The sequence below is a fragment of the Silene latifolia genome, chromosome 4, assembly GCF_048544455.1.
Source record: "Silene latifolia isolate original U9 population chromosome 4, ASM4854445v1, whole genome shotgun sequence".
In the NCBI taxonomy this organism is placed as follows: domain Eukaryota; kingdom Viridiplantae; phylum Streptophyta; class Magnoliopsida; order Caryophyllales; family Caryophyllaceae; genus Silene; species Silene latifolia.
This window is the reverse complement of record NC_133529.1, coordinates 8861255-8887985: the sequence shown is the minus strand read 5'-3', so window position 1 is coordinate 8887985 and position 26731 is coordinate 8861255. Positions and strand designations below refer to the sequence as shown.

The 26731-nt window shown below is 33.5% G+C and overlaps 2 protein-coding genes across 2 annotated transcripts; both read right to left on the bottom strand.

The window, feature by feature from the left end:
- Positions 1 to 103: 103 nt before the first annotated feature.
- On the bottom strand, positions 104 to 18852 carry LOC141652826 (11-beta-hydroxysteroid dehydrogenase 1A-like). The gene is made up of 6 exons (XM_074460431.1): positions 18536 to 18852; positions 1676 to 1868; positions 1324 to 1409; positions 1106 to 1237; positions 824 to 988; positions 104 to 601 (listed from the first exon to the last, which is right to left on the bottom strand). Exons 1-6 carry the CDS (start codon positions 18716 to 18718, stop codon positions 311 to 313), a joined length of 1050 nt encoding a protein of 349 aa, XP_074316532.1. The 5' UTR covers positions 18719 to 18852; the 3' UTR covers positions 104 to 310.
- A 2871-nt stretch (positions 18853 to 21723) lies between these two features.
- Positions 21724 to 24530, bottom strand: LOC141652825 (HVA22-like protein e). The gene is made up of 4 exons (XM_074460430.1): positions 24356 to 24530; positions 22868 to 22894; positions 22284 to 22406; positions 21724 to 22074 (listed from the first exon to the last, which is right to left on the bottom strand). The coding sequence occupies exons 1-4, from the start codon at positions 24400 to 24402 to the stop codon at positions 21909 to 21911; spliced, it is 363 nt and encodes a 120-aa protein (XP_074316531.1). The 5' UTR covers positions 24403 to 24530; the 3' UTR covers positions 21724 to 21908.
- Between the last annotated feature and the right edge of the window lie 2201 nt (positions 24531 to 26731).

Genomic DNA, 26731 nt, shown 5'->3' with positions numbered 1-26731 from the left:
ATGTGTAACTCATATGAGCTGGAGCTTTATACTCAACAGTCTAATTTATTTTTTCTCAAAAAACAGTCTAATTTATTTAGTGCATTAATTTACTACAACGAAATATAAATCCGGGTTCCGTGACTCCCGTCCATTATTGCCGAATATCATATTTCTGGTTCTACCCTTTTAGCCTCACCTTACAAATACCTATAGATTGATGAACTAACTTCAATACAAATTTTTTAAAAAAAACAACTTCTGAACTTTTACATTGTCCGTAATTGGCAACATATATATTATGTATGAAACCAACGAAACAAGATCCGTTCTAGTCAGTTTTGACACCAGAACATTGGATTGAAGATGGATGAACAATTTCCTTCAATCCGGGGAGATCCATGAGCTTCTTACTCAATGATTCACTGGGCGAGACTCCACGCTCGGTGACATAAAACAAACGGAAAACCAATTCCACCAGCTCCGGCCAAAACACTCTCCACCAGTAAGAAACCCGATACCATGCTGGCGTAGTCACGTATCTTTGTCCACGGCATGCACTATTAATAACAACCTTTGCACATCTTTCTGTTGTCTCCATCGGAAATAAACTTACCACAACCTACATTCATTCATATAGTAAACTTTACGAGAGCTTATATAAGACTAATAGGAATAAATATAACGTACAGTTGAACCTCAACCATCACCGGCCTTAGGGTTTTGGTTGAGATGGTTCATCTATCATGGTATCAGAGTCAGTGTAACCAAAGGTCACGGGTTCGAATCCTGACAACCATAATAACTCACAAAGTGTTGGAGACACATATAGAAGAAGCCTTACATCTCTTTGAAGCGGATCAACATTCATTAAGCCTTCGCGTGAAAGATGTTTGCCTTTTGTTATTTCAGACTCGAACAGTCCTGGAGTAACTAAAGTAACATGAATATCCGATCCAACTTCAACTCGTAAGGTCTCATAAAACGATGCCATAGCTGCTTTACTAGCCTACAAATTAAACATGTAATTATATGTCATTAAAATCAATTGTATTCCGTATAAACAAAATACATGGTGGTTAATTGTAAAGCATCTGACATAAGACATGGCAATAATCTTTCCTACATTATAGATGCTCAATCGCGGTGTTGTTAGCCAAGATGCACACGAAGACATGGCAATAATCTTTCCTCTGGTACTTCGAAGGTGAGGAATCGCAAAGCGAGTTATATAAACAGCACCCCAAAAATTAATATCCTGCCATAAGAACAACAAAATGAATACCATACCATACCATACCATGATGTAAAACTTGTTACTCCGTCACAAAATGAATACCATACCATGATCGATGTTGGCATGGTATTTTCTTCATAATCTTCAAACATACTCATTGAAGTAATTCCAGCATTGGTCACAAGATGATCCACTACATTTCAATACACCAATACTCATTAACCTAATACGAGTACGAGCAGTGGTGGAGCCAGGATTTTAAGACAGTGGGTGCGAAATGTAAATATTGTAAGGGGGCCTCGAAAAAATTCAAAAATTTTAACTAAATATTTCGAAATTTTCAAACTTCAGCGGGGGCGACTGCCCCTGCTAGCCCCCAATCGCTCCACCACTGAGTACGAGAGTGTTGGATAAGCGATTTAAAATTTAGGTTTTTGGATGATAAAATTAATAACTTACGTCTTCCAAAGTGTGCTATAGTAGAATCAACGATACGTTTGCAATCGTTAATCTTGGAAACATCTGCGGGAACTGCTATAGCGTCCGGTGAGCCAAGTTCGACACACAAATTTGCGACTTCGCGCAAACTTTTTTCTCTCCTTGCCGCTAGTACTAGGAATGCTCCTCTTCTGGCATACTCATATGCCAGTTGCTAGATATATTATGTAAAGATCAGTATTAGTTTATCATGTCATTCAAATTAAGGACAAACATATTTATGTGACACTTATTTATATAAATTTTCGGAAATTCTCTTAAGACACGGTCTCATGATAAGTTCACTGTGAGATCATTTACAATTTTAAGAAAAAATGATATCATTGGTAATAAAAATTAGAATGAGTCGTGATTAAAATAAAACTAGTATAGATCCCGCGCAAATACGCGGTTTTTTAGATAGGAATATTAGAGAATGTAACAATTATATTATTGGTATTTAATAGTGTAAATCCCGCATATTTGCGGTATATATAGAGGTTTTGTTTTTAGTTATTATTTAAATATTTTAAATTGATACATTATTAATTTTTCATATTTTTCATATACCTCATCGTACTTCGATATGAGAAAAAAATGAACTATGAACTTCAAGAGAATTTAGTAAAGTTATAAAATATGTTTAATGATTTTTTTTTTTAACATAAAACTAATGATTACAAATAATAAATTTTCTCAAATTCTGTTAATGATTTCTTATTTTTTTGTGACGAAGCTAATTATATCAGTTTAGAAAATCCGGTTTAATATTTTGTTTTATACAAAATGTGTCAAGTCATTCTCTCATATATAATAATAATTAGTACATAACAAAAGTTTAGAAATTTACAGTTTATAAAATAATAGTGAATTTATCTTTTTTAGTTAAATTATTATAATTAAGATTTTCAAAGAAAATACTATTTTTTGATTAAAAGCTAAGGTTATATTTTGATGAAATGATAATAATTTAAAGAAAGAAGTATTTTCGTTTTCCTATTTAGCTTGATACCTTTTGGAGGAAAACTTTGGAGAATTTTATTCTCTTAGTATATAGGAGGATTCATTCCAAATTTTATACCTTCAGATTTTTTTATTTCACTTAATTGTATTTTAATATGAGAAAAAAAATGTAGTATGTCATGAATTTTTTTTAACACAAAGTTAATGTTTTTATTTTATAACTTTGCTTAATTTATCTTAATGAGTTTTTTTCACGTATCTAATAATATTATTTTATTATTTTATAAAGTTTAAGTATGCATTAAGTCATTTTCGAAAAAAAATTAACGATTTTGTATTTTATAATTTTATACTCCTTTTATTTTATTTTAATTAAAATATTATATAATTATAATCTATAATTTAATAAAAAAAAAAGTCATGCTTTAGGAAAACGATTATAGTTTAATGAGAAAGTTTTATTTCCTTCCTTATATAAGTAGGTGGAGTTTGAAGGGAAAACTTTTGAGAATTTTTATTCTCTTAGTAGTAGGGGGATTAGTAAGCTAATAATGATAATAGGTACGAAATTAAAGAATCGTTCACGAAAAATATTTAAAAGAACCGGAAAAAATGTGGCTAGTGAACTTCTGTTGTCTTTTTCCCAACAATAAAACCATTTATTTACAGACGATTTGGTTCTCTGGGAGGCGAAAACCCAACTAACGGAGTATATGTATATCTAGCCCAATTTATGAACCCATTAGAATATTTTAGCCTAACTAGTTGATATGGCCCAGTGATGTTGGGCTTACCTTATTCCAATCAATGTGTCGGGTATAAGCTGTATACAACTTCTCCAAATCAATTATTCTACTAACTAGTTGAGATCCCGCGCAATGAATGCGCAGTATTTATAGAGTCTTTATTTTTATATTACTTAATCATGCTAAGTTAACACCTCATTAATTTTTCATATTTCACGTCATTTAATTTAATTTTTTCATATTTCACGTTTTTTTGGCAATGATTTTATATATTTCGATTAGTGAAAGATATATTTCGAGATTTGTAATATATGAACCCACATTTTTTGGCAATGATCGAGGATTTTTTTACTTCGAGATTTGTAATATATGAATCCAATTTTTTGGCAATGATCGGGGATTTTTTACTTGTAGCAATATTAGCAACGATTGACGGTATACTTTTTTTTGGCAATGATTGAGGATTTTATACTTATTTTTTGCCAATCAATTTTTATGTTATTTTTGGGCAAGATCATTGATATGATCTAGAATTAGCACATAGTAGAATAGGACGTTATACATATTTTTTGGGAATCATTTTTTACATTACACTTAGCCCATAGTATTTTAGGCGGGAAAAAACGTAGATTGGCCTATTCATTTAGTAAATAGGGGATGTCATCATTTTTAATTTTCAGCAATTTTATTCACAAAATTTATAAATCGCTTTTCTGCTTATACCAAAATCCTTATTTCTTCTGTTTTTTTTTTTTTTTAAAAAAATTATTTCTTATACCTAAAACAAATTAAAAGGGAAGGAAATCCCAACTCTAAATATTTATAATATATATTTGTAAATTTGTGAGTAGAATTTTGCATCATGGCAGGCCAATCCGGCTCGGCCCAATATGATCTTATCGGTCGATCTAGCAGCCCGGTCAACCTTATATGGATCGCACATCAACTCGGGTCAGGCTAGGGCCGTATTTTCCTTGGTCTGGGGCCGGTCCCATCCCTAACAAATTAGAAAACAAAGGTGGCCTAGCTCAGCCCGCTTTGACCCGCTACTAAGTTGGCTGGACAAAACCAATCCTGGCCCGAACCAGCCCAGTCTCTCACTCGTGTCTTGCCTGGGTTGTTGTCCCATGGCCGACCCAGCTCGCCACGGCCCGGCCTGGGATTAACTATTCTATACTTTAACCCTTCCAAGTTCCAAGAGATATATTTGATGACTCTCTAAGATTTCCATACAGAGTGATATGGAATGTAGACAGGGAGTTAATAACCCCTTTAACTAAACACGGACTATATTCTATATTTATTTTATAATTTTTCTTAAAATATTAAATTTAGATATTTAATCATTATATATATATAGACCTGGCAAACAGATCGGGTCGTGTCGGGTTCGTGTTCGTGTCACATGTAAACGGGTCACAGACCCTCCAACCCAAACCCGACCCAATTAAATTTCGTGTCGTGTTCGTGTCGACCCACTTACATAAATGGGTCATCAAGTGTCAACCCTAACCCATTAATTTCGTGTCGATTTCGGGTCGTGTTTTCGTGTCTTGTCCATATTTGGAAAGTTTAAGTATATTTATGGGATGAAAGATGAAGAAAAATTAAGATTAATTTAGTAAACAGATCTTTCGTGTCGGGTTCGTGTTTAGAGAGCTCAACCCAAACCCAACCCAATTAAATATCGTGTCGTGTTCGTGTCGACCCACTTACATAAATGGGTCATTAAGCCTCAACCCAAACCCGTTAATTTCGTGTCGGGTTCGTGTCGTGTCATTGTTTGCCAGCTCTATATATATACTTATAAGAAAAAAAATCATCAAAGCACACAACTATTATTTCTATTAAGACGATCATATTCGTAAGTCATAACTGTAAGGCCTTGTTCTTTTACTTAATTTCAGTTCTAATAAGTTCAGTTCAGCTCGATTAAGTTCAGTTCAGTTCATATTAGTTTATTTCAACATTAATATTATTCTTATTTTATATTCTTATTGATATCATTATTATTATATTAATTTATTTACGATTGTAATTATTATTATTATTATTATTATATTATTTCTATATTTATTATATTACTATTATATTTGTTAATAATTAATTTTTATGTTTTATATTATATATATATATATATATATATATATAAATATATATTTAATATATTTATTATTATATTATACTATATTTATTATTTTATTAATATATTCATTATTATTAATATTATTCATAACATATTTATTATTATTATTATTATATTTAAAATTATTATTTTAATAATTTATTATATTGTATTTATTATTTTATTAATATATTTATTATTATTAATATTATTAATCACATATTTATTATTATTATATATAATATTATTATATTAATAATTTATTATATTAGACCTATTATTATTATTATATTACTATTTATTGTTTAGTAATTATTATTAATATATTATATTATTATTAATAATGTTATCATTGATATTACCAATATATTACTATTATTATTACACTATTTATTATTATATTACTATTTATTTTTTATATATCTTATTAGATTATTTTTATTATATTATATTAATATATAATTATTAATGAATAATATTATTATAATATTTATTGGTATTATTATTATTATTATTATTATTATTATTATTATTATTATTATTATTATTATTATTGGTGTTATTGTTATTATTATTAGTAGTATAATCTTTTTATTATTATTTCAACTTTCAAGTCAATTCAGATAAGTTCAGTTTAGTTTAGTTCAGTTTAGCCCTATTAATTTTAGTTCTGTTCAGTTCAGTTCAGCTCTATTAAATTCAGTTCAGTTCAGACAATTTCAGTCCAAAAAATAGACAATTTTGGTCCAAAAGAACATATTCTAAGATATCAGATCTTTAACAAAAAGTTCCTTTTAACTAATTGAGCCCACTTCTTATAGATGGACAAAGACTTGCCCTATATATTGAAGATCTCTAAATTGAGAAATACTTGCGTTTTCTCAGAGGACGTCCTTCATACACCCAAAGGAAGATTTTACAATATTTAATTCTTATTTTGGTCTTCTTCTTTGAGTGTAGGGAGGACATCTTCCAAGAGAATGTAAGTATTTTCCCCCTAAAATAGGATAGTTTAAAATTGAGAATACACATGTTATGGATCAAAGTGACAACCTTTAACAAGGAGATGGGGAGATGAAGATTGCATAAATGTATGGGGTCAATAATATTGTTACACTCACCTCTAGTTGATATAAGAGCCCGACCGAGTTTGGTTTGAGTCTCATTAATACAAGGAAAATGAAAGGGCGTCACCGGGTGACACCCAATTTGGGCGTCACCCTCTCACATGGGGTGAGTGGGGACCCCTTCAATAATCAATTGTTGTGAGAGGGTGGCACCCAATTTGGGCGTCACCCGGTGGCGCCCTATCACTATCCTTAATACAAATGGTCTTAAATATTTTGTTTTTGGTACGAAATGGTATAAATATAAGCTTGGCCTTTAAAGATTAATTAATGGTGGGTTGGGGTTAAAATACAAGTCCCGTGTATCTTGTTAGGGATGGTCAAGCTTTAGGGCCGACTCGACCCACCATAATTAAGGGGTGGACTCAGGTCTAGGAAATAAATCAGGCCGGCCCTTGGCTTGTTTCTTGATCCTATCCTGGGCCGGTTCCGAGTTTACCTCCACTAGGCCCAGCGAGACCCAACCCGACTTGTTTTCTATCCCGAGTCGGTTTTGGAACCGCCTAACCCGGCCGGCCCGGTCCAAATGTTTGATGACCCCTATATCTTGTGCGCTTTGATGACCCCTATATGTTCTATTATTTATAACCATGATTTTTAGGTAATTCGGTAAATTGTATTTTGTCAGAAAACACCTAACATTTACACCTTTTATAAATCTGGTACCTAATGTTTTTTTTATTTGCCCAGAAACACCTAACATTTACTTTTATTTGTCAAATGGCACTAAACTGACTTTTCCGTCAAAAAAAGTCAAAAAACCGTCTTGACTCACTACAAGAGAAGATCCATATAGCTACTAATTTAGCTACTAGTGATTAGCCTGTAGCTAATCCGATAATTTTGCTACTAATTTAGAGACTCTTGGCATAAGTAGTCTCTAATTTGGCGACCAAATAAAACTAGTAACTAAAATTGTCGCTCATTTAGCTACAAGTAAATCGCCAGTAGCTAATGACCACATTTTGCGACTAGTTTAGAGATTAGTGATATAACTAGTCTCTAATATGACGACCAAATTAAATCAGTAGCTGAAACGGTTGCTAATTTAGCTACTAGTGATTAGCCCGTAGCTAATTAGACAATTTAGCGACTAATTTAGAGACCAATAATTTAATTAGTCTCTAATCTTGCGAGCAAATTAATTTAGTAGCTAAAATCGTTGCTCATTTAGCTACAAATTAAATGATTAGCCAATTGTTAACTACAACCATTTAACGACTAATACAGATCCTCTGTTCCAATTCCGTGTTCCATCGTCTTGTGTGTCACTACCATTGTCTTTTGACACATAATCCTTTTATAATATTTTCACAATTATTTTTGATAGTTAATGCCAATAATGCAAATCCTCTGTCTCATTTCATGTACCATCTTATGTCTCATTGCTTCTTTTTAATGACACATTAACACTTTGATATATATTATTACAATTTATGTTTTCGGAAGTGTGATCTGTCAAAGTCTTAAGGTGATGGGACACAAAATGGGACATAAAAGTGGTACAGATAGTCTTAACTCGTTAATTCTTATGTGTTAAATGGAGAACTAGTGAGAAGTAAGATGGGACACAGAAATGAGGGTAAAGAATCCGAACTCAATTTAGAAGATTAACGATACAAGTGATTACCTAATACCTAATTAAATCATCATGAAGCCAAATTAAAAACAAAGTTTAATAGAAACCAGTTCGACTCCATTTATGTAGTTTGCTAAATACTCCGTAATTATATACATATCGATTATTAACTATTTTGTATATTTTGAAGTAAACTATAGATCAATTTATTTATTTTGGAAATTTATCTTCATTTTCCATTTCCATTTTCCATCTTGTATCCCACTATATCTTCATTTAGCACACAAGATGAAACACGAAAGTGGGACAGAGGATCTAGACTCTACTTATTGAGCCCGAGTGTGTCATATAATTAACATATCCAATATAATCAACTCCTCCTATCTTATTGTTGGGGAAGCGTCCTGTAAACCCGGTGCGGGAAGAATCTCACCCAACAACGATACTACAAAGGAACACACACAACGAATAAGTAAGGGCAAATAAAGTGACATCACAATTTCTCACGTGGAAACCCTTCTCAACTAAGGGAAAACCACGGCTCTCTCGACAAATTAATTCACTAATAAGATATTACAAAGTTCTTAAAGTACAATCACTCACACTAGTATTGTCACTTTCTCTCAATCTTTGCCTCACCCTTATTATTTCTAATGGATGTTGAACACTCTCTTTTCTCTCTTTCGAACAAGAAGTATTCTCACCAATATAATGTAATTTGCCTCTCTATATTTTTTGTGTGTCCTAAAACTATTAGCATCAACATCAATTTATACTAAAAGTTCTCATAACTTCTAGTAAACCATTAATTGTTTTCATTAAAACAATTTCATAACCTTTTGTGCATTATATATTTCTTCTTCCAAAACGTAAATAATTTACGTATTATCTTGTGAAACATTTAACACTTTATTTCAACATTTAATTGTTGGAGTTTTTGGGAGATTAATCCAACAATTTCCTCCCTCGACCAAAAGCTCCAAACACCTCAACTATCTCGGAAAAGCGGACTTTCTTCTTTACGCCGGCCTTCCTTTTCACGCTATGTCCATCCACATAGCAAATGTTATTTTTCTTTTTCACCCCTTGCATTACCAAGTTTCTTCCACGATACACTTTGCATCACTTACCATTACCAACATATCGGTTCCCCTGAGTCGTCAGCACACCCAAAGAAATAATGTTGGAACAAGCTTTAGGGACATACCTCACATTTTTTAAAGTTCTTATGGTGCCATCATGGAGTTTCATTCTCACACTCCCTACACCCTCAACTTTTAATTTGAGGCCATCACCCAGTTTGATTTGCCCAAAGTCTCCATCAGTTTGCAAAGTATCGAATGCTCCTTGGTCTTTACACACATGCACAGAGGCACCCGAATCCATCACCCATTTTTCTTGACACTCTACCTCGTCCCGAGTAGTCAAGAATATACCTTCATCATCACTACTATTACCACACACCATATTGGAAGAATCACCTATATCATCAACCTTAGTTTTGCCCAACTTTTCTCTTAAAGACTTCACACTTTTCAAGTCTTCCTTCATCATTGGACAATTTCGTTGAATATGGCCCTTCTCATGACAATAATAACACTCCACATTATCCATGTCTCTCGCGCGCGACTTCGATCTACTTCTTTGGCTATCTCCATATCTTTGTGATTTTCTCCCTCTTTCAATACCATCTGCCACTAGTGCCCCATCACTTGATGATGCATTTCCATCTATTTTTGCCATCATCCTCTCATTTTCTCTCACCACCGTTATTGCTTCATCCAAAGAAATTTTCTCTTTACCCACGAGCATCGTCATCACAATGGGTCTAAAACTTTTCGGCAACGAAGCCAATAACAAGAGAGCTTGCTCTTGATCCGTTATCTTCTCATCGGCATTCAAGAGTTGACACACGAGCTGGTTGAATTTATTTATGTGGTCTTGCAAATTTGTATCACCCTTTTCCATCTTGAGTTGATACAACTCCCATCGCAAACATAATCGGTTGGTGAGCGACTTTGACGCATACATGCCTTGTAACTTCTCTAACAAGGCCCTCGGCTCCTTCTCGCTCAAAAGATTATACTTAATCTCCGGTGCTACCGCCAACCTTATCATACTCACGGCTTTCTTTTTCTTTGACTCCCAATTAGACTCACTCATCTCCAATGGCTTAGTCAATTCCAAAGCCTCATCAAGACTTGACTGGACTAACAAGTCTTCAACTGTGCTTTTCCACACCATAAAATTCATCTTCCCATCAAATAATGGAACATAAAATTTCTCCGCCATCTTACTTACGATAAATAAGTTCCTCCCTAAATCGGAATCTCCCACACCTCCCGGCCAATATACAGAACCTTCGGCTCTGATACCACTGTTGGGGAAGCGTCCTGTAAACCCGGTGCGGGAAGAATCTCACCCAACAACGATACTACAAAGGAACACACACGACGAATAAGTAAGGGCAAATAAAGTGACACCACAATTTCTCACGTGGAAACCCTTCTCAACTAAGGGAAAACCACGGCTCTCTCGACAAATTAATTCACTAATAAGATATTACAAAGTTCTTAAAGTACAATCACTCACACTAGTATTGTCACTTTCTCTCAATCTTTGCTTCACCCTTATTATTTCTAATGGATGTTGAACACTCTCTTTTCTCTCTTTCGAACAAGAAGTATTCTCACCAATATAATGTAATTTGCCTCTCTATATTTTTTGTGTGTCCTAAAACTATTAGCATCAACATCAATTTATACTAAAAGTTCTCATAACTTCTAGTAAACCATTAATTGTTTTCATTAAAACAATTTCATAACCTTTTGTGCATTATATATTTCTTCTTCCAAAACGTAAATAATTTACGTATTATCTTGTGAAACATTTAACACTTTATTTCAACATTTAATTGTTGGAGTTTTTGGGAGATTAATCCAACACTTATAACTCCCCCATTAATCATACTTTAACCCACTAACTCACGCCAAAAATTCCCATAACTTCCAAAATCAACTACAGAAACCCTAATCATTTCCATCTTTTACCTACCCCTTCTCCCAGACGCACTAATCCTCCATCTTTAACTTCAATATTGATCCTCCGTTTTCATCGCATCCTTTTCAACCTCCCTTTGTTAATCAACTTTATGAAAGTAAGCATTCATCGTCATCATCAGGGGCGGAACCAGAAATCGCAAGTATCCCGGGCTAAAATTAAAGTTATAAAATTTTATATTTTATATAGAAATTTTAACTAGTCGTACACATTAGGAACCAAAAAAAACATGGGGCACACACGCCCTAAATTTTAAATTGAATCAAACAATTAAATATGTAAAGTTGTATAAAACAAATGAAGAATCCACTACTGATATCTAAGACGGTAATAGAGTATTCAATTTTCTCAAACCACCGCCACTGATTCATCGAGTACCGAGGAGAAACCCCTTCCTCTGATCCTCTTTTGTACTACCGACCATTTGCAGTTTTGCCGTATTAGTGTAGTTTTGTGGTATTAGTGTATTAGCTATGACCATTCGCCATTCCTCCTCTTAAAACTAGTGTCCAAAACTGCTTGATTATTTTGTGGTATTAGTGTATTAGCTATGACTGTCTCATTTAGCGACCATATATATATATGGTGGTGATGATTATTTCAGTTCACTCATTTTGCTTGATTATTTTCAATGTTAAAACCGTTGACGAATTATACTCATGAATATACTTACAGCCGCACTTCAAAATTCTTGTTTTCCATGGATTTACTAATTATATAACTCTTGAATTTGTGCCATGCTGCAGGTAAATTAATTGGCTATTTGTGCAAAACTTGAGATTACTTTGTCCGTCGATTCTTTTATTGTTTCCTAATAGTGGGTTAAGGCTGCGCACCTGTCTTTGATTTGTAGTCGATATCTTGTTAATGTTATCTTTCTGAAAGTATTGACCCATTTATTAACACTGCAGTAATTTTTTATTTATGAATGACCTTCAAATATTTGATCATTTCTTTTCGTACCAATTTTATTGGTTGGCCCTTTAATTTATATTCAGTTTTATATAAAACTTTCTTCTTATCTTCTACCAAGTGATGAATGTATGATCGTATTATCTTCTTACCCTCTCTTCTCATTGCTTAACTCTTTTGTAGGTTTTGGGGCAACACTACGACAAGTAGGATTCAGTGACATTCTTACCACATTACACTCTACAGAACACGAACTTAGGACTACTCAAAAACTATTCAATGCACGCACAAAAGCAAGTAAAAAAGCTCAAGGACTTGAAGAGGAATTGAAAGAGTTTATTCCAATGGAGCTATTAGATTTCAAAATTAATATGGCTTGTATGTTAGAAGTAACTTCAATGTAGTGACATCTTTATAAAGACTCCCAGCTTTCCATCTTATTCAGTTGCACAGGATTGTGAAAAGCTACTGTATAAGAGTTTAAATACGTATTTTAATTGTGTGCTTTTGGTTGAATAAGGATTTCTCTCCGTTTTACAGATTGTATTTTGTACTATTAAATGGTGATATATTCAGTTTGATAATTAGTTCATTTATAAATTGCCTCCATAGTTCCTTGATGATGATTACAATGCAAGAAGCTTCAGGTTGACTAAACGTTTTTTACGCCTCAATTGAGCTAGGATATATTTTCTAATTCAATTTTATTATTGGGTAATTTGACGTTAATTTAGCTACCGAATTTTTTGTCGCCAATTTAGCTACTGAATAAAATGTCGCAAGTTTAGCTACTTATTATTATTGTCGCTAATTTTGCTACTATTATCGCAGTCGCTGATTGAGATGCTAATTTAGCTACTAACACTACATAGGTCGCTAGATTTGTTGCTAAGTAGCTACCTACAATTCAGTCGCTACATCCATCGCTAACTTAGCTACAACCCTTCCGTAGCTAAATTAGTAGCAAGTTTTAGTCGCTAATCCAGTAGCAAAATTAGCGACTAGGTGTTTAGCTACGGACAAAATTCAGTGTCAAATTCCGTCTCTAAGCCAATTAGCTACGGAAAATTGATGCTTTGCTACTGAAAATTCGGACTCTAAACAGACTTTCCCTTGTAGTGACTAACGGAGCAAATGGTGACTTGGAATTGTTTACTCATTTCTCTTTGTTTTTGCCTTCAATCCCCACTCCCATTTTCCAATTCCACTTATCCATCCAATTGAACCCAATTTCTCTCCAATTAAAACCCTTATTTAACCCTCTAATTTTATTCCTTCACTCTCAAATTAAAGCCCCAATTTATGCCTTCATTGTCCAATTTTCTCCTCCTCTTTTATCATCCTTTCAACCTAATATGTCTTTTTTAAGCTCGTCCTCCAACCCTACAAAGCGGGTTAGATGCATTTGTTGTCCTCATACGCTGCTTCTTGTTCATTTTCTTTTGCAAATTGATGGGATGGAAAGGTGATTGTTATGGATGAAAAATGGGGAGTGTGGAGTGTGGAGTGTGGAGAGTATAGTAATGACTGAAATAGAGGTAAGAATGAAATAAATTAAGAAAACAATGCTAAGTCATTATTTGCTAAGTTAGTCAAGACAGTTTCTTGACTTTTTTTTACGGAAAAGTGAGTTTGGTGTCATTTGATCAAAAAAAAAAAAAGTAAATGTTAGGTGTTTTTGGACAAATAAAAAAACATTAGGTACCAGATTTACAAAAAGTGTAAATGTTAGGTGTTATCTGACAAAAAATCCTTCGATAAATTATATAAATTCTTCCAAGTCCCATTTATTTTCAGCAAATTTGGCAACTTTGGAAAATTAGGGTCATTCTTCTAAGTTAGAAACCAGAGTACATAAAGAAATTTTCATTTTAGGCTTAAACGTTGCATACCCGACCTTTTGGGTGTTGACACTAAAAGCAAACTGAGAATTTTCGCTAGCAAATCAGTTGCGGACCGCCTTTGTATCATCATGCTAGTGCGTAACGATGTATCTAATACTCCGTACTGTATTATAGGTATGACTGCATATGCAAGAGCCTTGACACACGATGTCATCAAACGATGTTCGAGCTAAGGGGCGTTGCATTTCGGACCGCCTTGACACACGATGGTCCACTTCGTGAGTTCTAGGTAACGGTATTTTGTTTCTGAATTCCGACGAATTGATTTCATATTTTCATAGTAAACTAAGCCCCACCCCCACAATGTATGCGTCACTCTAGTGCATACGTTAAATATCTAGCATCACCAATCAATCAATCGATCATGTCGCTCCTTAATTTATTACTAGAGTTATTGCATACTCCGTAGTCCTTACCGCGTACTGTGATAACATTATTGTCATCACAAAGTAAACTTTGTGAAAAGGGGGTATTGTTATCTTTGAATTAATGGGAAAGTAGTTTAGACCCCGTGTATTATATGCACCGTACTTAAAGTTTAATATTTTTTATAAAATTACTTATATATTATTGGTACCTTATAATTGTTTACATTTCTCATCATTTTTTTTTTCATCATCTAATAATAGGATCAATAAGATTTAGCAATTTATAGCAGGGCCATCCCGGTAGTTTTGAGGGCCCTGTGCCAACTCTCGAGAGAGGCCCCATATCATTTTTATTAAAAGAAAAATGGGAAAATCGTATCTTAACTATTATATATGAGAGTTTTCTAGGACTTGTGTATTTTTCAATCCTAGACGAAATGCGGATACAAATATAAATTTCTTTCCAGTTTTTAACAATAGTAGTAAAGTGGCATAGTGGTTAGTTGCTCACTAAAGAAGTAATACAACCCGGGTTCGATTCCTTCATAGCCTTAATAAAGATTAATTGCGTTAATTGATAAAAAATTTAAGTCATTATATTAGCATAATTCTCACTTATGAATAGTGCCCAAAAAACAAACGTAAACAATTCAATGGAACGGAGGAAGTATCAATTTTATTTTATTTTAATTATAATATTATAATTTAGAATTTAGTGAAAATAATATAATTTAGTGAAAAGATTAATTTTAATGAAAAGATAATAGATGAATTAAATTATAATTGTTAATTTCCTTATTGGGTGGAGGAAGATAATTATCATTATTTCCTTTTTTTATAATATGCTTTTTGGCGGGAAAATGATAGAAATTACCTATTCTTTTAGTAACTAGGTGATTTTAACCATTCTCTATTGGAGAAGTGGCTTTGAAACAAGATTTGGAAAGTGCCGGTACTTCCGCGTATCAAGGTGTTCTTCTGGCAATTGTGTAACGAAGCTATTGCTACTAAGCATAACTTAGCTCGTCGGATCAGTGGGGTAGATGGTGTTTGTCCTATTTGCTCTTATGCTGCGGAAACATGTTTGCATGTTATCCGAGGGTGTGACTGGGTTGGGGGAGTATGGGATGGGCTGGGGTTGGATACGATGAGGGAAATCGATTATGATAAGGTGAGGGAGTGGGGTGAGTCGATGATGAGAGAAGGGACTATGGAGGATTGTGTGACTCTAATGACTGGGTGCTAGGCGATATGGGAGGCGAGGAATAAGCCGATATTTGAGGGGTGCAATGTGAGTGTGCGGGTTGTGTTGGGCAGGGTAACGGAGCTAATAGAGGAGATGCATGAGGCGGGCTCATCGGTGGAAGAGGGCCTGGATATAGTGCCCGGTGGGATGGTGGGGAGATGGGAGCGGCCGAGGGAGGGGTGGCGTAAAGTAAATGTGGATGCGGGGTTTGTAAGTGGACAGGGGTCGGGAATGGGAGTGGTATGTCGAGATGCAGGGGGTGCTGTGAAGTGGTGCGTGGCATTGCAGACGATGATGGAGAAGGAGCCGAAGATACTTGAAGCTGAAGCGATTCTTTTGGGGTTGTCTGAAGCTCGAAGGCATGGCGTTGCACGGGTGATAATCGAGAGCGGCTGTTTGAATGTGATTCAAGACTTGAAGAAGAGGAGCACCGGCAGGAGTGACATTTTTCTTATTTATGATGATATTTACGAATTATGTTTAGCTTTTGAGACTGTTGAGTTTTTATTTGTTAGACGTCAGTTCAATAGTGTGGCCCATGAGTTAGCTCATATGCAACCTTGGCAGATAGGGAGAAGAATTTGGTATGAGGATATGCCTCGTAACATTAATGATCTTGTTTCTCATGATTTAGTTAATATATCTTAAAGCCCTTGTGGTTTTATTTCAAAAAAAAAAAAAAAAAAAAGAATAACTCAATCCACTATTTTCCCTTTAAAATACGCCCCCTACTTTAATAAGGAAAAAAATTATTTATGAATGTTACATATTCCTTCATTTTAATAAGGAAACATATTTAAATTAGAGTCATGTATTTTGTGAAGCATCAATGCACGAGAGACATATTTAGATGGATATGAACCTCGGGTTGGAATTAGTGATTCAAAATTAGTTAACTTTGTTTTACTTAATATTTTTAAGTGCATAATGTTAACCGATAGGATCTGAACTTAACTTAACTTAATTTTACAGAACTTTCTGAACTGACATTATAAGATCTTAACCGAATTTAAATGAGATGACTTTAACTCCAATAGAACATGGTCTTGGACTCTTGGTAGCCCTAAAAAGAGTATTGTGATCTTTCAATTAATTGGAAAGTTTAATAATTTATATATGTTTCGTAAGACCATGTTTATAGGTGGTCTTGGCTGGCCAAGGAAGTCTTCAAAAAAAAAAAAAAAATTGCATAAGACATTCCACACGTTTCAAAATGGAACACCCAAACCGCATGTAGGAACACTTCTAATGAAAAACCAACAACATACACAACCAATGGACTTTTGACACGCAAACTGTGCCTATCATGCAGAAAATAAGCAAAAGTAAGCTCTTTCTCCTTTAAATCATGTGGCATGAGGTGATTGGTTGAAGTTTTTTTTTTAAGGTCATGCAGCTATTGAAATATTGAGTTTTTTTAAAAAATTCTGCTCCCTCCGTCCCGGTCAATTGTTGTCCTTTCGTTTTGGCACAAAGATCAAGGAAAGAGGAAATGACCAATAACGAAATAACAAGTGGAACAAATTGAATGAGAATGATCAAATTACTCTTCAAATTCATTCTCAAAATAGAAAGGACAACAAATAACTGAGACACCCCAATATGGAAAAGGACAATAAATGACCGGGACAGAGGGAGTACAAAATTGGAAAAAAATAACTATATCAAAATTCATAACTTTTTTCCTATGACAAATTCTCATCTTATTTAATAACAATTGATCTCTCTTAAAACTGTATATCAGTCTAAAACTAATATAGGTCGTATACCATCCCATTTGGCTAAATAGGATTTTTTTTTTCTATATACTAATCTTTTCATTTTACTTGTGATATTTGACCCCTGTTTAACTTAATGGAATTTGTGATTTAATAAGACCGTGTTTTCTTTTCGTATATTTTTTTTATCAAGAAAACTTAATTTATATTAATCGTAAATACATTTATACTCCTATAATATTAAAATAATCAAGAACTAGGTCTAAGTAGATTAAAAAGTATATATTAATATTTTAATATTTCAATAATCAAGAACTAGGTCTAAGTAGATTAAAAGTATATTTTAATATTTTAATACATCAATTAAGTCCGAGTAAAACTGCATAAACAATTGATAAACACAGTCTAATGTCATCAGATTGGCATATTAACAAAAGGAAGGGGGGCTCCGGGCTCACTATGACAATTTCCGAGACGGTCTCAATGATGGTCCTCCCCCTATTTCGACTTTGGAGGTAATGACCGGAATTAATGTAAAATGTACCGAGTAAAATTAGTCATTTGTTGTCCTTTTTTATTCTTGGGTGTCTCATGTGGTAAATTTATTACTCGTATAGTCATAGGGTATTTAGGAGTTTAATGTCTTTAATAATTGAAAATTTGAATGCAAAAAAGGGTTAAGTGGTGTTCATTAATAATACGACGCAAGATTTCTATTTTATTTTTTATCTTATTAATTTATCAAATTATTATCGAACTTTATTGTTGCCAAATTAAAGTTACGGCAAATGACGTTTCTTCCCATGGCAAATATTGAAAATTAAAGTAGTTTAATTTCTCCTTATTTTTCTTATTTTTATAATATAGTAATAGTGAAAATTCAGTATCACCGGGTAACGCCTTAAACTATTCCATTAAACACTCATTTATCTTCATGCATTCATGCTCACATATACTATCATATATACTTAGGTCAAATATTTTTATGAATGTTACGTATGAGACATTTAGAATTATTGTGCATGTATGCATTGTGAAGTAGAGAGAAATGATGAATCAAATGACGATAAAAAAGGATTAGGAAATGAACTAACCTCGCCGATACCAGAAGATGCACCGGTTATGACGACGACTTTTCCGGCAACGTCTTCACTAGAAAAGTAACGTACAATGGAAAGAATGACCTTAACAAGTTGAAAAGGAGGTAAGAAAATGCATAATATCAATAAAGTTAAAATTGGAGTTACTATATTCAAGACTTTGTTTAACAAATCCATTTTTTTTTTTTTTTGGCATACATGCAACAGATGAACAAATTAAAAAAACTGAAGTTGAGAGCTAATATCGACGCTAGTCGCGTGTTATGAATACTTGGTTCGTTTTGTGTCCCTGTTTTTACACCAAGTTCTTCACACGTGGTGGATTCAAATTCTTGTCTAGAATTTATTACTTTGTACGTACGTAACTTCATTTTCTGCGAGCTGGTTAGTGGTTAGTTGTATCCAACAATCTAATTTAGATTCTTTTGGTTGCTTTCTTTATTACTCGTATATGTACTCCTCAACGGTTTATATATTATTTCTCGTACTCGGTAGTTTATAGGAGAAATAATATATAAAAATAAATATAAATTATCCATTACTCCTTAGTCCATGTTATTCATAATAATCTTTTTTTCCATTCATTTTGACACAAAAATTAAAGAAAGACATTATCTCTATTATACAATTAAATTTGAACCACGCAAATAAACTAACTCACCATACAATTAAATTTAGATCATACAAGCACTTACAAAAAAAAAAAAAATAGAGAAGGTATTGTGAATAGACGAAAAAAAAAATAGATAAATTTATTATGAATAAGAGGGATCGAGGGAGTAGTTTTGAGGTGATGGAGACAGTCTCCTAACTCCGAACAATCTAATGTACTCCGTAGATAGTAAACTTCTAATAGTGTAATGTACTGGTAAGTGGTACCTCTGTTCCAGTGATATGTTTATATTTTCTTTATTTTATAGAAGGAAAATAAAACAAGTGTAAATATACTTATATATTCTGTGATCCTAAAAATAAAAAAATAAAATAAAAAAAGTTATAATGTACTAGGTGCCTAGGATGTCTCACGACAAGTGTTTAGACTTTAGACTTATAGATTACCCCCATGCTGTTATTCCACTTTACTTATTTCCTTCATTGGTTGGAAATATTTTTAAGGTTGGAAAGTAAATTTTCAAGAACCTCTTTCTTTCCCAATGTGGTTTAGGGGTGGTCAAATGTTTTCGGGTCGGGTCGGGATCAAGTAATTATGAAAGCCTCCAAGAATTTATAATTATATGCATATCATTATCCCCTAAATTGTATATTTATAGTAAATTCGAAATTCTAAACCTTTTAATTATTGAATTATTACTATTTAATTTACCTAAAATTTTCTTTAAATAACTGAAAATTCAAACTTCAGAATCCACTAACCCAAATTCTAACATAGATAATTCGCAAATTCACATGTCTCCTTCTGTGAATGTGATACCCGGCATTGCCCGAAGCACACATTTTTTAATTATTAAGATTTATTTTTAATTAGGTGGTGATACGAGCTTGTCATTAATGTACACACAAAATTCATTGGGCATAGGTTAGAAAAACCCTTTACATTAACTAAACAAATAATATCAACATAATGTACAAAATTCAAATATCCAAGTTAATAACAAAATTAATGATTTATACGATTAAGAATTAAACTGATCAAGGTATTAGGGCAACTGGTTAGGCGGTAACATGGAATAATAATTGATTAATATTATCTAAATAAATTTAATTATAGCTAACGTTATCATTCATAAGGTATTAGGGCAACTGGTTAGGCGGTAAAATGGAATAATGATTAATATTATCTAAATAAATTTAATTGTAGCTAACGTTATCATTCATAACTAAAACCTCTGTTTCGTGATTTGTTTATTGGGGAGACCATTTGAAGCTATTGTTATAGCATTACAAGTGAACACAATTTTATGTGGTGATCAAATAACCCATAAAAAGTAAGCCAAATAAGTAAATAAATAATTAAGATACTTGCAAATTAGATAGAAAATGTGACCGGAAGTAGCGGAGTTATTTCATTTTTTTTTTTTATTTTTTTTTTCGGTGGTCACGGAAGGAGTATTTAATACAAGAATGCAACAATGTCACATACAAAGTCTAATTAATTTGTCTACACACCTTATTGCTATATGAAAACTCGTTTGAATAAGTTACAAATATAAGCTTTTCTTGAATATAATTGGTCCCAACTATTTATAGGAAAAAGGATACAGTAGCACACCATGTGCCATTTAATTTGACGAAGAAATATCATTGCAATGTTATACATCATTGGGTGAAACTTAATTTTCACTATTTTTGTTACTAAATTTAATAAGAACATTTAATTTGAAAAGAAAATACACAAGAGGACTAAATTAGTGGAGACAATTTTTTTGTTTAACACGAGTGTCTTGTCAATTCGTCCTAAATTTAAGAAAGATCAAATAGTATGAATAAGACAAAAGTACAACACATAATAAAAAGCGAAATATTTGTTTTAACACTAACACATTAGTAAAAACAAAATATTTGTTTCAACACAAATTCTCATTTAAGGCAATATGTGATAAGACGGGGTGCCCGTCTTAAATGATAATTTGTGTTCGAACAACTCTTCCTTATATGTTGTTCTTAAGACGAGTCAAGTATCACACATAAGACAAAAACAAAATGCATTAAGATTGGCAAATAATTTCTTATCTATGCAAATGAGGTGTTATCTAACCTGTTGTATTCTTACGACGGATATATCCATCTTAAGAAAAACCTATTATTGTCTTCAATGTTCAAAGGAGAGGATATTTAATCCTTTTTATTTTAGTATTAAAACGAATACCTTCGTACTAAGGGTAAGATTATTGGTAGTTTTGAGATAAAGACTTTGGTAAGTCTTGAAACAAAACTTTGGTTGAGTCTTGACTCCACCTTAAAGAAAAATTATTCAATGGATGGGCAACACGTGTCCTTTCTTTTTTTTAAAAAAATAAAGTGGAGTGGAAAAGTAGAGTATGAGATAAGTCTGACGGATAATGTATAAAGTATTAGGTGAGTTTGAGATGAGTCTGAACAATAAAGAAATAATAAAAGTTAGTGGAAAGCTGGTGTGGTAGAGTCTTAAGACTTGGAAGAGTGTGACTGATAATCTCACCCTAACTGATTAATGAAATGGGCTGAATACGGGCTAAAACTGGATAAATAAAGCCTTTAAAACCAAACTAAACATTTTAGCTCATCATTGATCCACTACAAGGGAAAAGGGCTACCACCCCAATCCTTAAAACAAAGAGAGTAATTTCAGGCCCAAATATGATACAAGAAACTGGATACTCCGAATTACACTAGTAGATGTAGTATGTAACTCATTTCACTATTTTTTTCACTTGATTTTGCCTTTGCCATTTGGAGATTTGTGACCTCTAATTACACCATATTTCCTGATCTTCTCCCTTACAAACTTATCATAAATAAACGCCGCACCGCGAAACTGCGGTAACACTAGCCATGCTATCAACGCCAGCTTCAGCGTGTACCATATCGGCATCCTGCATTTTAAACAATGATAACTATTGATGCAGACGAATTGAAGGGAGTAGTGTCCAAGGATTACATCCTAAAGTGGAATAACAACTTGGTCTATGTATTGATCAAACTTCGTCTTTTTAAGGTTGACATTTACATGTGGAGATCTTCTTCACCAATACAAATACATAATACCATTGATTTGTGTTACATGTAAAATGGGAAGACATACCATTCTAAAAGAGGCTGGAGTACAATCTCAGTGAGGGTGAGGAAAGAGTACAAGATCCAATAGGCCAACCATTGTTCGTCATCTTCTTTCGATGGGCTTTCGATGGCCACCACTGATGCATACCTACATAAATACCATCAAAACCGCAAATAGAACGGTAAGTGGCCATGTTATCTCGCACACTCAGCCGACCCCAAATCATTTTGGGATTAAGGCTCTGTTGTTGTTGTACAGTCCATATTAATGCCTCAACGGGTCCACGGGCTTTATGCAATTCATTTTGTTTAACTTTGATTAAAATCTCATATCACAAAAAATAAAAAAAGGTAAACAAATGAACGGGACATAAAGAGTATCTTACAAACACTTTAAAGTTGGACTTCCAACCAAAATGTTTAGTCTTACAATTAGAGACCGACCAATTAGTTCTACAAGTCCGATAGTGACGGATGTTTATATAGTCATTTGACTCGCAATTAGATTATTTTCAATTATTATGAGGAATAAATCAGGGCAAAGATCATTGCATAATACAACTAATGCTAACTACCAAGTGCCAGACAATTTAAGGGAAAATTACTTACAATGGATAGAGTAGCATAATTATTGGCCTGCATCCAAAAATACAACAGTGTCAGTATGAGGATTTTCTAGTAAGGCATAACAAAAACTCAATCGCAAAGGTCTCCCATTCAAACGGTCATTTTCGTCTGAAGGCTTCAATGTGACCCAGTTTAAAGGGTCACAAATTACCATAAAAATGGTCACATAAGGCCGTCTAAAGGCTTCAGACGGACCATATGTGACCCATTTATAGCCAAATGTGACCCAACTTAAATGGTTACAGACCTACAATTTACCATAAAAATGGTCACATAAGGCCGTCTGAAGGCTTCAGACGGAATACTCCGTCTGAAATGAGAATTAGTGACAAAATAAACGCCTCAAAATGTTTTGGCAACAATTGACAAATTTGTTTTCTATATATATTTCAAAGATAGCAAATTTTACAACTATATAAACTTCTTCCCCCTCTCATTCTCTCATACCAAAACTTTCAATCCACATTTGGCGCTAGACTTTGAATCTTTGACTAATTATCCAAACCCCGGCAGTGTATACTCCGTATGTAACATTGGAAACTAAATACAAACTATACAAACCATACAAAGGGGTCGTTTGGTCCGCAACATGAATTGCAAGTTGTTTGGTTGGAATTTGAATTCCACAAAAATTCTCACTTACCTAGGGGAGATTAGGTAAGTAACTTCCTTTATTATACGGGAATTAGAGTTTTTATGTACTGTAATTCATGGGATTTGGATAAACAAAGAACCCACTTGTTAAAAATCACGTGAATTATTGTAATTCATGTGTTTTAGGAGGGGTAAGCGAAGGACTCCAAACAAATACTCTCTCCATCTCGATTAATAGTTATCTATTAATTTTGGCATAAAAATTTAGGAAATAACTATGGGTGGATTTATTTGGATAACACAAATCAAATAACCCCACATGTACATGGAAAATGGTCCACAAAAGGTTACCAAAAACGAAAATAGATAACTATTTAATGATACACCCAAAATGGAAATAGATAGCTATTGACCGGGACGGAGGGAATAATATCATTTTTACAAAGGGTTGCAACCATGTGTGTAACAGGAAATGAAACTGCGGAGTAACAAACTTTTTTCTGTTATTTTATACTTATGCTAATTCACAAAACCTCATTGAAGAGGGTGATATCCGTCACAACCTTGTCACGGATACCATTTTCTCTCATAAAATACTCGGTGACTGTGAGAGGTCTTTGGTTTGTGACGAAATTAGCCTGTCACAAGCAAGACGCTTTAAAGTTAATTAAGTCTCATATTCAGGCCTTATTGGTAAAAACTAATCGCTAACTTAAACTATTATTCTGGGTTTTGGGATCTGAATAGCGAGTGCTACCCCTTGCTACCTGTCCCTCGTTAAAAACACGAGGCACTTTCAAATCGTCATTTTAATAACATTTGGAAGGAATGGGGGATTAAGTAAAGAAATGAAAGAAAGAGGAAAGAAGAGAATACCCGGCAGCGGAATGAACATGGGTAAGCAAGGTCCAAAGTTTACTCATCTCCTTGACCAAATTGTAAGTATGACCCTTAACAAACCTTGAAGAAACCTTAAAGAAACGGAACACAAGTACAAAAACTGCCGACTTGCAACTAAAGTAAAGTTAAGAGAGTGGTGTTAAGTAAACTTGCAATATAAGAGTTCTCAAAAGAGTGTGTGTGTATATATGAAGAGAAACAAAGTGTAAAGTCACGTGTCAAGACAGGATCTGATTCTGAACCCTAACGTGTCCGATGAAGCATGCCACCGACCTACTTAGTGACATCTCTTAATTTACCCAAATTCTCATTATAGATGGACACTATACGTCTATACGTATAGACGGATATCATTTTTCCTCACAAAATACCCATTTGTCATAAAGTGGGAAGCATATGGGGGTGCCCCACCTTGTCCCCCATACCCATTTTATTAGAGGTCTTTACCCGTCTGTTCGCCCCACCCGTCTATACCAAGACCTATTACTTAATTTATTCATTTCACATTCTTATCTAGATTCCCTTTATTTTTGGGAGTGGTACGACAATACTTTACTTTTTTCTTTTTATAGAATATAATATCTGATCTATCACAAATTCTCATTATAGACGGACACCATCCGTCTATACGTATAGACGGATACCATTTCCCCTCACAAAATACCCATTTGTCATAAAGTGAGAAGCACATGGGGGTGCCCCACCTTGTCCCCCCTACCCATTTTATTAGAGGTCTTTACCCGTCTGTTCGCCCCACCCGTCTATACCAAGACCTATTGCTGATCTATGGCCGACCTGCCCAAGTTTTGTCTTTCTTTTTTTTTTTTTTTCCAAATTTCGAGATGTTTATCATTGTCCCAAATTATCATTTGATAATGTGCTTTTTTTTTTTTAAACACAACCTTTAAAAAAAAAAAAAAAACTTTATAACACCACATTTAAAAAAATTTGTAAAACACAACCTTTAATATTTTTTTGTCAAATACGACTTTTTGGCCGAAAGACTCAACATTTTACAATGGGGTAACTGAAATGAGATAGCAAACGATGTCGGTTTGAGGTATTCTTGTAGTCGTTGGAAATGAGGAAATACAAGCTTTCCAGAGGTTATCAACACGATGGTCAAAGGTGGTCTTATGTAAGGTCTATTGATGTGTAAAGTAAGGCTTGTCGAAAAGGCTAGATGTAAAGCAAGTGGTCATAGGGTTTTTCGTGGGTCTTTACATGGGGTTAGGCTATTTTGTTTGGTCTGAAATTTCGAATGTAGGTAGAGGGGAGTGTAAGATAGGTCGTAGTTGTGTTGCTTTTGATGGGTGTTAGTTGCAAATAGTAGTTTGAGGTGATTAAATTGACCCACGAAAAAAATCTTACTTTGACATTATTCTAATTGTTTTTAATCTTCAATTTAACCCCCCTTAAACCACCACTTGCAACCAACAACCACCACAAACAACACAACTAAGACCTACCTTGCACTCCCCTCTACCTACATACCAAATTTCAGACTAAACAAAGTATCATAACTCCATTAAAAGACCCACTAAAACCCTCGACCACTTGCTACTCTCTCCGACCAGCCTTATTTTACACATCAATAAACCTTACATAAGGCCACATTTGATCATCATGTTGATAACCCCTGAAAAGCTTGTATATCCACCTTTCCAACGACTCCAAGAACACCTCAAACCTACATCGTTTGCTATCTCAAATATCGACTAAAAGTTACCTCATTATAAAATGTTGAGTCCTTCGGCCAAAAAGTCGTGTTTGACAAAAAAAAAAAAATTAAAGATTGTGTTTTACAAACTTTTTTTTTAAATGTGGTGTCTGGAAGAATTTTTTTTTAAAGGTTATGTTTAACAAAAAAAACCCTTTGACAATCTTAGATTTTAATATAGAAACTGAAATATTCATATCAGGAATTAAATGGATAAGTAGAGACGTAGAGTCGGGTCTGGAGATAAAGGTATTGTGACAGTAGGCCACGGGTTTGAATTTCTCTCATCCTTGCGTCTAATACTTAACTAAAATTGATCAAAGATGACTAGTGAGACTCGTGGCATTTTTGTTCGACGAATTAAATACGTGGTAAGTGTTATTTATACAAAACTAATAATATTAATTTATAGTTTATTATATACAAATTTTTAGATTTATACCATTTTTGTTTTATTTTAATTAAAAGATTATAATTTAGTTTAAAAAAAATAAAATGACTAAAATATTACTTCGTATATATTAATTAAAAGATAATACTCCCTCTCAGTCACTATATTGTTCCCATCCCCTACTACTAAGAGAATAAAATTCTCCTAGTATTTTCCCGCCAAAGTGTTTTCCCACTTTGAT